At 31.6% G+C, this 15,104-nt stretch overlaps 1 protein-coding gene across 2 annotated transcripts in view; it reads left to right on the forward strand.

The window, feature by feature from the left end:
• LOC113400523 (mitochondrial carrier protein Rim2) overlaps nucleotides 1-15,104 on the forward strand; it is a 36,069-nt gene that overhangs the window by 5,796 nt on the left and 15,169 nt on the right. Inside the window, exon 3 of one of the 2 annotated variants that reach the window (XM_026640126.2) lies at nucleotides 12,488-12,555. In XM_026640126.2, the coding sequence (XP_026495911.2) occupies nucleotides 12,488-12,555 (68 nt within the window). Of the gene's footprint in view, nucleotides 1-12,397; nucleotides 12,556-15,104 lie in introns of both variants that reach the window. The other variant, XM_026640125.2, reaches the window with a different exon arrangement.

Here is a 15,104-nt window from a genome sequence, read left to right on the forward strand (position 1 = left end):
CATTGGTCATGATCATGACAAACCTACGGTTTTAAACCAATCGTTTCCGTTTCTCGTCTTCGTCCGAGAATATCGAGTACAATTAGGGCAATTGGCCCCAACACGAAACAAACAAAAACTATTTCGGTATTATGATGTTGTGTTTTATTATTTTGACTTTAATGTCTATAATCTTACATTGAACAGATAAGTTAACTTCAAATCCATAATTTTGTTTGTTGTTTCTTAATTGAGAATGATTATAAAATGAGTTTGATTTTTGGTACTATTATATCGTCCGTGAAAAGTGGAAATAATTGTGTACAAACTAAATAATAACTTCCTCAGATTTTTTTTTTGTTACGGATCGACTATTTCATTGTCGCCTACTTCGTTTAAATTTCGAATCAGATAAATAATGTTAGATAATGACTTAAAAAAAGACTTGTTTTTACAGTTTTATTTCATATTAACATACTGGAAACTAAGAATCAGTTGCTATAATTCTTGAAAATCTTCGAATGGCGAGAAATTAAGGCTTATTTTAATAGTAAATTTGCAAAGCATAGGTATGTATTCAAAATTATATGTTGGGTCGATATACGTGAAGCATTGAACTATCAATCAGTAAGCTATTATCAGAATTTATAATGAAAGAAAACTAATAACACGTGAGACGGGGAATGAATGTATAAAGAGCAGCCTGCCGGTTGCCGTTACGGCATACGAGTCGGCCTTACCCCCCAGACACAACAATCGATGTGTCACATCAATAATAATGTGTCATTATAAATTTTCAATACAAATCATTACAATTCACAAAATATTGATAAGCATAGCATTAAGTCTGGTAATAAATCACAATTTACTATGTACTGTATTAGTTCAGTTGATTATTCATGCCAGAACAATTTGGCATCGTTAACGTGTTTTAGAAAACCTAGTTTCCCTATGTACGTTGGCAACGAACTTTAAATAGGTACTGAGAGTTTCGCATGAAATTTTTGCTAGACTCTGTTTACATATATAGGTTGCACAAAGTAAGCTATTACCAATATCCGGCATCCACGGGTAGTAAATTCGCCTTCGATATAATTTAACTTTTAAAGAGGAGCTTCACTGTCCCAAAATATGTGTCGAGGCAACTTAAATTGTTAGGTTTTTGCAGGCTTTTACGGCAGACTTTGTCAGTTTGAGATATAACAGGCTCTTTTTCACCATATTGACAGCGACATAACTTGTTAATTAACAACCATGACTTTCCACTCTATTCTACAGAGTTGACTTCAGGCAGAGAATAAGTCTCTTTTCGCTTGCATTGCCTCGAGATATCTGAAAGGTTCACAAATAATATTACAAGCTGTAGATAAGTAACTGAAATAGGAATTAATAGCCATAAGGCTCTCAAGCCGCTGAGCTGATTTAATGAGCGGAGCAAAGTAAAGAAAGACAAAATCTTAGTTATGGCGTAATTTTTGCTTTAGTTTGCCCAAACGAAAACAAAAATTAAAACCTCGAAACATTACTCATGTTCAAAGTCCACATAGACCGATTTAATTTTAATTCAATACAATTTGCGAATTACATTTACATAGTTTTTCTATACAATTATCACAAGTCCAAAATAATTCGATCAACGCAGAAACTGTTTTTACCCGTTTAAGTAGTTAGGTAATAATTATTTACTTCATCGAATGAGTTTTTTTTTATTATTGTTAGTCATAAGAGCCATTTTTGTGTGGAATACATTTTGGATCTTGAGACTTATTGTACTTAAGCTTATTTTTAAGACGCACATTTTCATGTTGAATGTCATTATAACTGTCCTTGACATAAATTCTTTTATATTGAGAATTTTTTATTACAATTATATTTCTTATCTTAATACCGCGTGTAATTCGATAGGGCCAGGATTATAAATATTTTTTATTAGTTGTTTCTCCTTAGCCTATTTGAATTAGTTCAGTTGGTATTTGGTGTCTCGTGTAAACTTATGTTACCTTATGGTAAGCCGATAACACGTGTGGTTCAGAACTGACACGGAATACCAGAGACACCATTAAAGATATCGGTGATATTTGTTACTTTAGTGAAGTTAGTAACGGTATAAAAGTCCCACTGCTGAGCGACTACCCGCTCTCTCATTGAGGACAAGTAATAGAGTTTATTTAGCTTAATATCTTAGCTTTATATAACGTCTTAGTGAAGGGTGAGTGAAGCAGTATACCTACAGCGGTACAACACCACAATACTAAGTATTGCTGTTTGGCGGTAGAGTATTTAATGAGTAAATGGAACCTGCTCAGACTTGTTTTTTTGAGAATTGTTTGGATTAATCCCGGCAGCTGAATTTCACCTTCGGACATCTTTTCAAAATTCTAAATATGACCCGCACCACTTAGATGTCCGAAAATCCACAACAGCGCGATTTTTAAGGCATTTTCTGCCTCGCACAACCACTCTGTGGAACCAGCTTTCGCCGGCGGTTTTTCCGAACTTGGGAACCTTCAAGAAAAGAGCATATTTATTCCTTAAAGGCCGGCAACGCACTTGCAACCCCCCTGGTGTTGCAGATGTCCATGGGCGGTGGTAATCACTTTCCATCAGGTGAGCCTCCTGCTCGTTTGCCCCCTATAACATAAAAAAAAACCATCCATTAGAAACCCATTGGTTGAGTGACTTTTATTCTACTTTTATCCCACATACCACACAATATGTTGCAGTGAGATAATTTTATCAAATAGATGTTTACAAGCACTTTTGCACTGTCATGTTACAAATATTGTCATGGTAATTAATCGTAAATCTAACATATATTATCTCTCCATTGCTGTGAGTAAACACTATGTAGGTTTCTGTATCATGAAATAATTTTAGATATAGAGTAGGATGCTACGAAACTACATATCAGTCATCAAAACTTCTAACATCTATACATGACGCCGATTCCAAATATATTTCGGGAATAAATGTTAATAAACTTGGTGGCTTTGTGCAAGCCCGCCTGCCCTAATTACTTAATATATTGCCAAGTATCAGAAACTGTCACTTAGTATTGTTGTGTTTCAGTTTAGTGGTTGACTGAGCCAGTTACAGTTGCAGCCACACGAGGGACATAACATTTTAGTTTCCAAGGTTGGCGCATTGGTGACGTAAGGAATGGTTAATATTTCTTACAGTGTTTATGTCTATGCTTGGTGGTGACCACCTACCACCAGATGACCTAAAAGCTCGTCAGCTTACCTATTTTATAAAAAAAATAAAAATGTAATTCTCTGCTCATAAATGCTGTGGAATATCTCATTTACAAGTAGTTTATGTATGCGTTGCAATGACATTAATTTTTTTAGGAATATTTGTCCGAATAACTGGCGCGCCACCTTTTTGTATGTTAATGGTACCATGCCAGTAAGATTTACGCAACTGTACAAAGTTTGAATCAATCAGACGAACGATGCGTGAACACATGGCATACAAACGAAGAGAAAAAAGTTTTTTTTTTAGTGTTTTGAGATAAGATTCAATTTATTTTGTTTATGGAACTAATTATTCTAATTAATGATCTATTCACAATATCGAAACACGAGAATTAATCGGATGTCCGAAATAATTTCCTGCTTATATTGAAAATAAATCGTGCATATATTCAAATCTCATATCCTAAAGGATCTTAATCTAGATCTTAGTCGAGATCGTTCTATTTTTAACCAGCACCGGTTAGGCGTCAGTACAGAATAAGATTGTTTTGATTGCCTAAGGGCACATTTTAATGAGACCGTTGACTTGTTATCTTTGTATATTATATATGTGTGTGTAGTTAAGGTTATCGCGCATTGCAGATTTTTTATCTATTTGTTTTATCTACAGTATTCTAATGCAAAGTAGGTGAATTCTAGTGAGTTTTTTTTTGTTGTTGTTGCACTCAGACACACATTGATAATCTTTTAGACATACTACTTACCTACTAAAGATTTTTCATAATATTTTTATTATGCGGTTAATTGTACAATAATACATATATAAATAAATATAAGTTAACTATAATGGCGAAGGCACTGTTTTGAATATTTATCATGTATAAAGTGCCTGCAATATCCGGACCGATTATTTTGAATTTCGAACTTTATGTCGATTAAATTTAAAAACAAAGGAACAACTGCGGCTTCACCCGCCAGTAAGGAGGGGAGACAGCCTCACAATATGTATCCAAAATTGATGAAGATCGGTTGAGTGATCAAGACATTAAGGCGTAACATATGAACTCGCTTTCGTATTTATAATATCAGTTAGGATAATCAAAAGAATAGCTTCATTGAATATAAGTAATATCCTATTATCTTATCTGTAAACTGTAACTGATGTACATATTAATTATTATGTCCACCCATTGTCTACTGATTATACATTATATCAGAGACGAACGGAGGAGAAAATTATATAAATACTGTTCTCGTATCTAATCTATTTAGATAAAATGTAAAATGAACAGTAACAGAAACTCGTGTAGTTGTTACATTGTTGGGAAATTTATGCAGAATGTCTAAAGGTCAGAAGTCTTCTGTATTGTCTGGGGTATCGAAGGAAGATTACAGTTCCGATAAAGTTTGGATTTACAATATAATACAATTGTTCTGTATGGATTATAATTGTTCGTTATTGAAGGAAGAATATCTGTTCAGCTGTATTATGACCCAGTACAATTTGGGCTGGCAACACCCACACAGTTAAGTGGAATGACGTTGTTTGTTAAGGGATAGTAAACTCATTTTAGGAAAAAAATACTTAAGACCTTTACTTAAAAATTCTACCTAAAAAACATTAATAAATAAATCATATTATTCAACACAAGATTAAACAGATAGAAAAGTGTGACTTTCAGGCAGGATATATTAAATATATTTAATTATATTTAAATAAACTTTGTTTTTAAATGTTGGGAAAGAGTAACTACGGGGTTTCTTGCCGGATATTTTCGGTAGACTATACATTCCGAACCGGTGGTAGCTGTTCTTAATATAGTTCAGTAAAATGACGATTCAAAAGTGCTTTTAAAAGCCTACTCGAATATTTCGATTATATATGTATTTGGTTGGTGTGAAAAGCAAAAATTTGTTTAAAATTAATTTAAGAATAGCACACGTGCAAATAAGAAACATATTACTCCTATGCTGTCAATTACACATTAGTAATTACACTGGCTCACTCATCATTCAAGGACTACAAAGTGTTAATGGATGGCGATAAAATAATTAATGTTCCGTCAATATAACATTAAGCTTGCACGAAGCCCTACCACCGGTGAAATGGACTTACGTTACTCATGGATTACATCATGGAAATCTAAATTAATTATGTAATTAAAAAAAAAAGTATTCGAATATAATTGTGTACAATTTTAATATAATTGTCGTGTTCATATTTATTAGTTGAAGTTGATAAGAAATCTATACAAGATGTGTATTATGCATACACTTAAAGACGCGAAGTTTTCTTTCGATATGCCATGTTGATTTTGTACAATGAGTTGTGATTGTTAAGACAAATTGCGCCCGCGTCTTCATTAGCGTCTTGCTCTTCACGCGCACGCTCATCATTAGATACGTAATCGTTAAAACTCCATTATCTAAAACTTAGTGTAAATATTCCTTATCATTTAAAATATCATTATTGAACAATGTAACTACATTGAACAGCTGATTTTTTATACATATCTGTAACTATAATAAATGTAAATATATGTAGCTAAAGCACTTGTGTTATGGAAAATCAGAAGTAACGACGGTACCACAAATACCCAGACCCAAGCCAACATAGAAAACTAATGAACTTTTTCTACATCGACTCGGCCGGGAATCGAACCCGGGTCCTCGGAGTGGCGTACCCATGAAAACCGGTGTGCACACTACTCGACCACGGAGGTCGTCACAAATATATACTATCTTATTATCGATCGTAATATATTTGTTTGTTCTAGATAAAGTATTATATGCCTCTCTGGTATAAAGTTAAGTGCGTAGTTAAAATAAGTGTCCTCTTAGCCGATCCAGAACGTTTTGATAAGTGACCTTGGCCAATGTCACTTGTAGTGGTAATCTGAAACTAATGTTTCAAGGTCTTGCTATAAATACTGCAAGTTTTCTTTGATTGGCGATAGTTAGACATGCCGACTTGGCGTATAAAATTGCTCTAAAGATATGATCGACGATTTGATTGGCTTTCTATTTGAAAGAGTCGAAATTGAAAATGCGTATTTTGGCCCCGTTTGGGAATAATCATTTGCCAATTTTTCTACACTAGTTTTTAAAAATATTATTATTTAATATATATATGTCAATTTGATTTTAGTTTGAAATATTTTGGCTTATAAATTTATACATATGGGTACGTGTAAACATGTTTGGACGAGTGGTACTTACGGCCTTTTTGATATAAGTAATGCAGGTAAGTAGTAGTAGTAATAGAATTAATTAAGAGCTTCGGTACATCGTGTATCATTCATAAAATGTTGTAAACGGACTTACGGTAATAGTCCTATATAATTACCTAATAGTAGTACCTGTTATAATTGTTATAGTCCATTTCACGTTTGACATTCTTAGTACGTTGCGAGTTTGTTGCTACAGAATAAAGCCCTACTGTAATTTTACATTTGAACGTCGGTGATAGGTACAATACAAAGTTTTATCAGAAAAGGGTGGGCCGTGACAACTAGTATTTTATAATTCGAACACAGGTAAATAGGCGCCTCATGATCATTACATTTGTATTGATATAGGTATACATAAATCACCATTGTTTAATAACGACTACACTTCTAACTGTTGAAGCGCCTATATAGCAGAACGTTGACTGAGCAAATCGTCTCAAGTTGATAAAGACTTACCGACAGTCTATATTACTATTTATATGTATTATTAAACTATAATTAATTTAAATTTATTTTTCATAATAGGTTTTTTAATTGAAACAAGGTTCTTACCCTGACTGCGTTGATACTATGCAGGCTTTATATAAGTATTGGTTGATATGACGATATTTATAATACATATAATGTCTCTGTACCACCGAATGCGCCCAGAGTAGGTACGCTAGTAGTATTTTTATATAAATTTAAAGAACCTAAAGAATTTTCTTTCGATATTTCCACATGTAACTTGACAGTTCTGTAAAAAGGCAAAATATATATATTTCTGAAACTATATCATATTATGCTTTGTATGTAAATATATGTTATTCAAATATGATTCTTTTGTTGTTTATTTGTATTATATCATTTTAAAATATTTTTTTATTTATTTTATATATATTTATTTATTTTTTAACTTATTTTGTTGCAGCAAAAAGCTCATATTTCTGGCTTGACCTGTGTTTTTATCTTCCTAATATTATATTATTAATATTAATTATATCAGCACTCAAAATTGATAATAAAAAAAACTTTTTAACCAACAAATTAATTATATGTATTCTACAACATTCCACCGTAAGACTGATGCACATTTTCTTATGCGCTTTATTGATACGCTTCTAAGATAATATATTATCTACCTTTAAATATTTTAATACACATGTTTTAAAACATGTTCATTTTTTTTCAATTGCTTCGAAACGACATTGCATTTTGCATGACATAGCTTTGCTACATAAGTGTCGTTACACTGTGAACTTATAAATAAATTCCACATTTTTCTTTCAAAGTATCGTTTTTTGTCATAAGACGTTTTGCGTAGTTGGACATAACGATTCATAGGCGTCATTATTATTAGACAAATAGGCCACCTGATTCTTTATTCAATACAAGAACATGAAATTCACGCTTGTCACGTCAATAGTCTAAATTTAAAGCGAGGGAAACTGCGAAGCGTAGCTACTTATATAATAATATTATATACTATAGCTTCTTCGAAACGGGCGGAATCTTTTGGTATAAGTTTTATGTACCTTGGCTAAGTAGTTTCTTTCGGTCAGGCATGAATATGTTTGTCAACGTCGCGTATTTATCGTTATATTAACGTTATTTTACTCGAAAATCGTTATACAAAAGATTGAAAACGATATTACGTTATTATATCGTTATGAATTCAGTTATTAATAACGTTTTAACTCTCTGGTATAATACTACCATAAATGGTCACATTAGCACTAAAAGTAATATTTAATCATATTTTACACCATGAGGATATTATTGATGGTATACAAATTGTTTTTGTTATTAGAATAAGTGGTAAACGGTTGTTATATTTTGAGGGCGGTTTTCAAACGCCCGACAAGTATGAAATCTTTTCACTAAAAATATGATCTTATATCTTCAAGAGCGCCATATTGAAAATAGTGACATCATAACCAGTGGAGAATCAAGACGCTTCTAACGACACATCATTAGTCAAATTGTGATAAGCAGTTTAGAAGTTATGCGGGAACAGATAAACATACATAAATACAGTCTGGAATCATATATCCTTTTTAGTCGGATAAAAATGATAATAATAACATCAATTTATTTTTGTCGACACAAAACGAGCCGAACTTATAAACACTGCATTGCTTACAAAGTGCGCATCTTATATACGATTTTCGACCTTAGATGCAGCGGTATAATTTATGGATTATTAAATTTTGGCACATTTTGTAACGAGCCTTCGCTTAGGTGATTAATTGATTGATTGATTTCGTAGTTATTGCAATTGAATGAAATTATTCAGTTTTTATTTTAACCATTTCCTACATCGCCAATGCGCCGCCAACCTTCGGCACTAATATTTTATGACTCTTGTGCCTGTAGTTACGTTTGTTGTTTTACGTTTCAAACTGTTATACAACAATACTAAGTATGATGGGTATTTTCCCGATTTTATTTTTACAAAGCCCTTAAATACGTTTTCATCAGTGAATTTGTTATAATACTAACTTATTATCGAACACGACGCAATGTATGAAAAGTAACATATTCGACATTTCATTAATGGTTATCTTTGTCTTATTCGTTCTATTTTGAACGTAAGAGAAGTCAATTAATTAAATTACCAACTAAGGTTTCGACAGCGATGCTATTTTCGATATTCCCTTGATTTGATTAATTTATGTTGTATATAGGTTGGATAGCCACGATTGCCAATCTGACGAGATTGCGAGTTCAAATCCGGACAAAACTTTGAGTTTTCATTTGTTTTATTAATTGTTTATAATTATTATTCATCTCGTGCTCGACTGTGAATGGAAACATGAATGCAGCGTGATGGAATTACCTATAAAACGTATGTCTTTTAATTAGAATATCTTTATAGTATTTATACTATATATGCATAAAGTTTACAGTAAGTTTTCATGATAATTCGTTCTCAATAATAATCATACAAGAATGTATATAGCTCTGATTGTTTTGTCTAATACAAGATTATTTACTAAACTTGTCACTCATCGCTTATTGGTCCACCATCTAGAATATGGTACAAAAGATTTCACCTACTGCAGCCTCTATATCAACTTACACGTAGAATATATATTATATACATACATACCTATTTTTAGTCTGAGCTGTATGACAAACGCAATAATTCTTAAACGGTTGTTTAATACATGCAATAAAAACAATAGAAATGATCTATGTGTATAGTCTGTTCGTTAACAGATTTAACGACTCCTTTACGTACTAAAATGTAAACAATAACGAACATTTATACAGCTGTATATATAATTTATTGACATTATTTTCGACTTTAATGCCGAAGCAATTTCAATTATTTTGTGCTCTATTATAACATATATACGGCTTATTGGTGAAATGGTTGTTAAGATCTTTTAGAAATATAAGTGATGAAAATGTATATTATGGTACAATGAGTTGTTTATAAATAATGACATGTTTCATCTCTTTCTCGATAAATTAAATTTTATTTTATGGTATGAAAGGTTGTCGTGCTTGATTTAATTTATTATTTTTTTATAATATTATATTTTTTCTCTCTCGTTATTTTAATTATGTTGTTAATTGTTATTTATTACTGTTTTTCATTCTATTCGATGTGTTAATACCGTTTGTTTGTTTGTTGAAAATTAAATATTTCCCTTTTTATTCAGATAAATTCACATATTACATAATATAGTTTTTTTAATAACTTAATATATAAAAGTATAGTTAATTAAATATATATACTAACATATATGAGCAAAACATGTGCATTGTGCATATATGATATGAATACTTGGCTTTGCTTCAAAAAGAATTAGCGATAAGTTAATACTTTGTTTATCTTGAACATCACTCATGTGGAAAAAATCGAGGTCGTTTTCAATACGAAAGAAATAGTAAGTGAAGAGCATAGCTAATATAAAACTGCCAAGTAATTGAGACTAGTTTACATAAGTCCGCGGCTTTGCCTGCCAATCAGGGGTAGGGACGCTGTTAGGTATAAACGGGTAGCCCATGATCTTTCTTGGGGTTCAAGATTAAAAAAAAAATACCAAATTCGATTCCGTGCATTGGCCGTGAAAGGGTAACACATACAGTCACCTTCGATTTTATAATATTAAGTATCTAAGATTATATTAAATTCCGTAACATGTTTATCTAACATCTCGTTATCTGATACCATATATTTAGTGCCCCACTCAGATATATATCTATTTAAAGCAAGTTTTCCTTAATATATATTGTACAATGTACATGTCCAACTACTAAGGAGTATGTATTAGGGATTAATTATTAATATAATAATGAAACTTGTATCGGTTTATATTTATACCTTATAAACGTCAAATGTATTCTGGAAAGAAACTATGATATTATTAGTAGCAATACTCTACATCTATCTTGAACCAAATCCGAAGTGTTCCTATGAATTTTTTCAAATGATAAAAATCTCAATCCAAAATATGTAAACCAAGAGTATTCAGAGAAATGCTGCTTTAAAAATTAAGTCTTTTGTCGTATATTTATGAAAAAAACAAAGTCGTATTAATAAATAAGAAACTGCACAATTACAGCAATTAATCCATTCATTAATTGCTATAATTTTTATGTTTATAAACAATTAAAATCCTTCTTCTGAAGTCGTTTCGCTTCTTGTTAAGTAAAACTATTAATAGATCGTGGAATCTTCAAAGGCACGTTTGACCTTATACCGGTTAAGCTATGAGGTAAAGGTTTCTGGAAAGTGCAAGAGAATTGGCAAAGGCGTATGATTTATTATTAGAAGGTAACTGGCTATATGGTATAGATCATAAGCAATCATTTCAGAGTAGTAATATTTAAATTGATTTGATTAAGAAGATATTTCTTCTACAGTAATCAAGTTGCTTCTATGATTACTAAATGTTATTTTCAAGAAAGGATTCGTTTTCGCTTATAAATAGTAGAATTGTCGATGAGGCGTAATTCATACGCTATCAACAAATAATGCACAGTATAGTATAATGATGAAGGAGACATATATTTGTTTTTATAGTGTTTTATTGTATAATATAATGGTCAAGTAATTTCCTGAAAAAAAAAAAATGTAACGAACTCGTACAGGATAAAAAATAAAAAAGGTCACTCGTGCAGGCATACACGAAAAATATGTGAAGTGAAAAATAAATAGTAACAGGGGTTGAAACATTTTAAATTTCAGTTGCCTTTTGAAATCTAATATGCAAGTCCAGAATGCTATTGCCTGATTTCAATTTAATCCTCAATGTCTTTGGCTCATGTCGACATTGAGATATGAATGAATACTGGATGACTCCAGCATTGATCTCTTATGGCTTTTAATAATTTTTTCGGTATTGATTCTAGAGTTTCCACGCCAACGTCCTATATATACAATAAAGTTTTAATACATATTTAATAGGAAGTTAATAATAATAACTAATTAACGTTTTGTTAATAGTTATATAATATAATAAAAATAATGTGAAACGTGTTTTTTACGGTGCAACGTACATTTTCGTCATATATCTAAAATTATAACCGTTATTTATAAAATGTTACAAAGTAATATGCTGCAAGTGTTGTGTCCCACTGTTAAACAGATGCTTCGTCCTCTTGAGAAAAGATATGTAAGCTTATTCCAGCACATCGTTCCGGTTCATGTTGTTGGATATACATATTGCACAATTTTAATCCGATACATGCAGTTTTATCACGATGTTTTCTTTGACTTCCAAACGCGAGATAAATTGAAAACAAAGTCAGCAATATAAAGTTCAGTTGTGCTTGCTCGGGTTTGAACCCGCAATCTTCGGTTAAGATTCACGTGTTCGAACCACTGGGCCATCACGGCTAAAATGGCAAGTAACATAAAATCTGAATTGCATTACTTCTTGACTATAGGTTTAGTAGTAGTAGTGTCTGTTATGAAGTATGAATAGCTAAAACGCTCGTCTTTTACTTAAAAATAATTCCTTAACCGGCGAAATGATTAACCGGAGTATAATACAGGAGGGCAAATGGGGCTACAGACGTACGATGGGCGCAATGTTCGCCTACAGCAAGCAAGCAGATCGAATGCTGATGTCCTACAATTACCAGGTGCAGCAGTGTGCGAGGGCGGGCCACGCTCGGACAGCCGGGAGTATGACCCTTATACAGTGCCTCAGGTGAGATTACATTTTTACTTACTTAAAATATTTCTCAGTCCGATTTTCATTTACTCTAAACTATACATCTGTACAATGTTAATAAGATAAAGTATTAATAAATAATAGCACTTCCACGGTTTTTTTATTAATAACTTTAATTTTTCTGTCGAAATTTAACCATAATCATAATTGATAATTAAAACATGTGTTGATTTGCATGTTTCGAATTATTTTCTGAACTCCCTAAATCTACCAAAAACTTGTTGACAAACAGGAGAAAATAAAATTGAACTGTTTTTTTTAGCCTATTGTATGTTTGTAAATCATCACTAAAAGTATGCAAAAAATGTTTTCTATAATACCCATACTAGATATTCATAACATTAAGTTACAAACAATTATTTTTAAAAATGAAATCGTTCGCTGTTGTAAGATAACGCATACTTTGCCAGTATTAAGTACGTACGTAAATAGTAGTAACATTTGAGTATGTCTACATATTACGAGTAGCCGATTGAGACATTCATTAAAGTCGTTAGTGTTAGTTATTAATTGTATTATTTAAAGTATCAACAATAAAAGTTATTGCATCACAAGGGTCATACTGTTTATGCTGTCAAAAAATATACCACTAATAAAAGTATACGCTTAATTTTTCGTGTTTGTAATTTCGCTTGCAATGTTATTTGAACGTGTCTGTAAATATCCTGTCTGCTCTGCTAGACTGTCTTTGTAAGAGTTGTGCAATGATCGTTGTACGTTTGCTTTATTTCAAAACGTTTCGTCAGATTCGTATCAATTCGAGCCATGCGTCGCCAGCGCAGTATGTCTAGCATTAGTTTGAATAATATCTCGTTCCTTAATCGAAATTTATAATTAGGATTTTTACTATATGTATATAAATAGCATGTGTTGGGTTTTATTGCCAAATGACATGAAACATTTTTGCTATTTATCACATATAACACGGCGGTTTTGGTTTCATGTAATGTGTTTTTATATAGGTAGGCGGACGTGCAAATTGGCTACCTGATGGGAGGTGGTCACCGCTGCCCATAGATTAAGACACTGTAGGAAATATTAACCATCGCCAATGCGCCACCAACCTTGGGAACTGAGATGTTATGTTTGTACTTACAATGGCACACTCACCATTTATTTAAGCCCTACCACCAAGTAGATAATATTGTATCAATTGTATATAGGTATGTAAATTTGTCATTTACTTTCTTAGTGTAGCTTTAACCTTTGATACAATTTGTTGAGTTTACTGTTAGCCGTATAGGAGTTTATATTAAATCAAAAATTTATTAATTTTAGTTGCTTAGCTTAAGCTCAATAAAAAAAACAATTATATTTATTTATTTTCTATTTTAATATGTAAATAAGAGACGTAGTTGTTTATGGAGTTTATCAATGCAATAATGTTATCGTTGTTATCGTTTTATAGTGTTGAACGACATTCGGTAAAGTATTGATCGATTACATTTTTGAATTGATCTTGGCAATTTAAAACAGAACAATTTTTTTTTTTTCATAATTCAATTATAAGTATAATAATGATTTTATGTAACGCTGTGAAATAATGACAAATGTTATTTAAACTTGATGTATACATGTCTAGTTGTAAAGCGACTAAAATAGTTGAATAGTTACTGAAGAAATGTAGGTACGGAATGGTATTCGTGGTAATAATTATAATGGTACTTAACATTGTAACAAAAACTAAACCGGTTTATTTCGTGAATATTCACTATACAAAACCAAATCAAATCAAATTAATTTATTCAATATATAAGAATTACATTTACTTATTGATTGTCAAATTAAACACTGCTACCGGTTTTGAAAAGAAAGTACCCTGACCTGAGAAGAACCGGCGACAGACACTCAGCAATCGAAATATACTTTATTCTGGTAGGCTCGTACAAGCATTTTAAAGCAATTCAAAAAATGTATATCATTGCATCTGTAAGGAAAAACATTATCAAACGATCTCATTATCCTTAGTCATTGCCATGTTTTCTTAGTTTATCTGACGATCTTATATGCCATTTTTATAATACATAATGGTCGCCCATTGGTCAAAACTCGACCGTATATAATTGCTATTAAAATATAAAAGATATTGATATTGATTCCAAAATTAAGAAATATGAGGCACATGGCCGGACGTCAAGTCGTAAATAGTCAGAATGGCTTGTTAAAACCGCAAATCGAAGAGATCCAAAACTCGAATTTCGAAAATCTAGTTGAAAACAATAACTTCCCAATTATCCATTTTTATTAATAATCATACATAGTCAGGCAGTACACTCATTTAGGTTGGTGATGAGAATATTTTTGTGAAATTATAAATCTTTATTTACAATTTTTAACACATATGACATTCCTTGGGGGTGTACAAGCTTGTTTCATATAAATTTTAATTAAATTTTTTTTCTTTCTGTGGTTTAGCCGTAAATGTGTGACAGACAACACGGACAGAGTAATTTTCGCAGTTATAATATTACAATCGATTGCTATTATTAATTAGTGCTAAAACGGCCTTGATATGATTCTTTCTT

Source organism: Vanessa tameamea, chromosome 17 (genome assembly GCF_037043105.1).
Source record: "Vanessa tameamea isolate UH-Manoa-2023 chromosome 17, ilVanTame1 primary haplotype, whole genome shotgun sequence".
NCBI lineage: Eukaryota > Metazoa > Arthropoda > Insecta > Lepidoptera > Nymphalidae > Vanessa > Vanessa tameamea.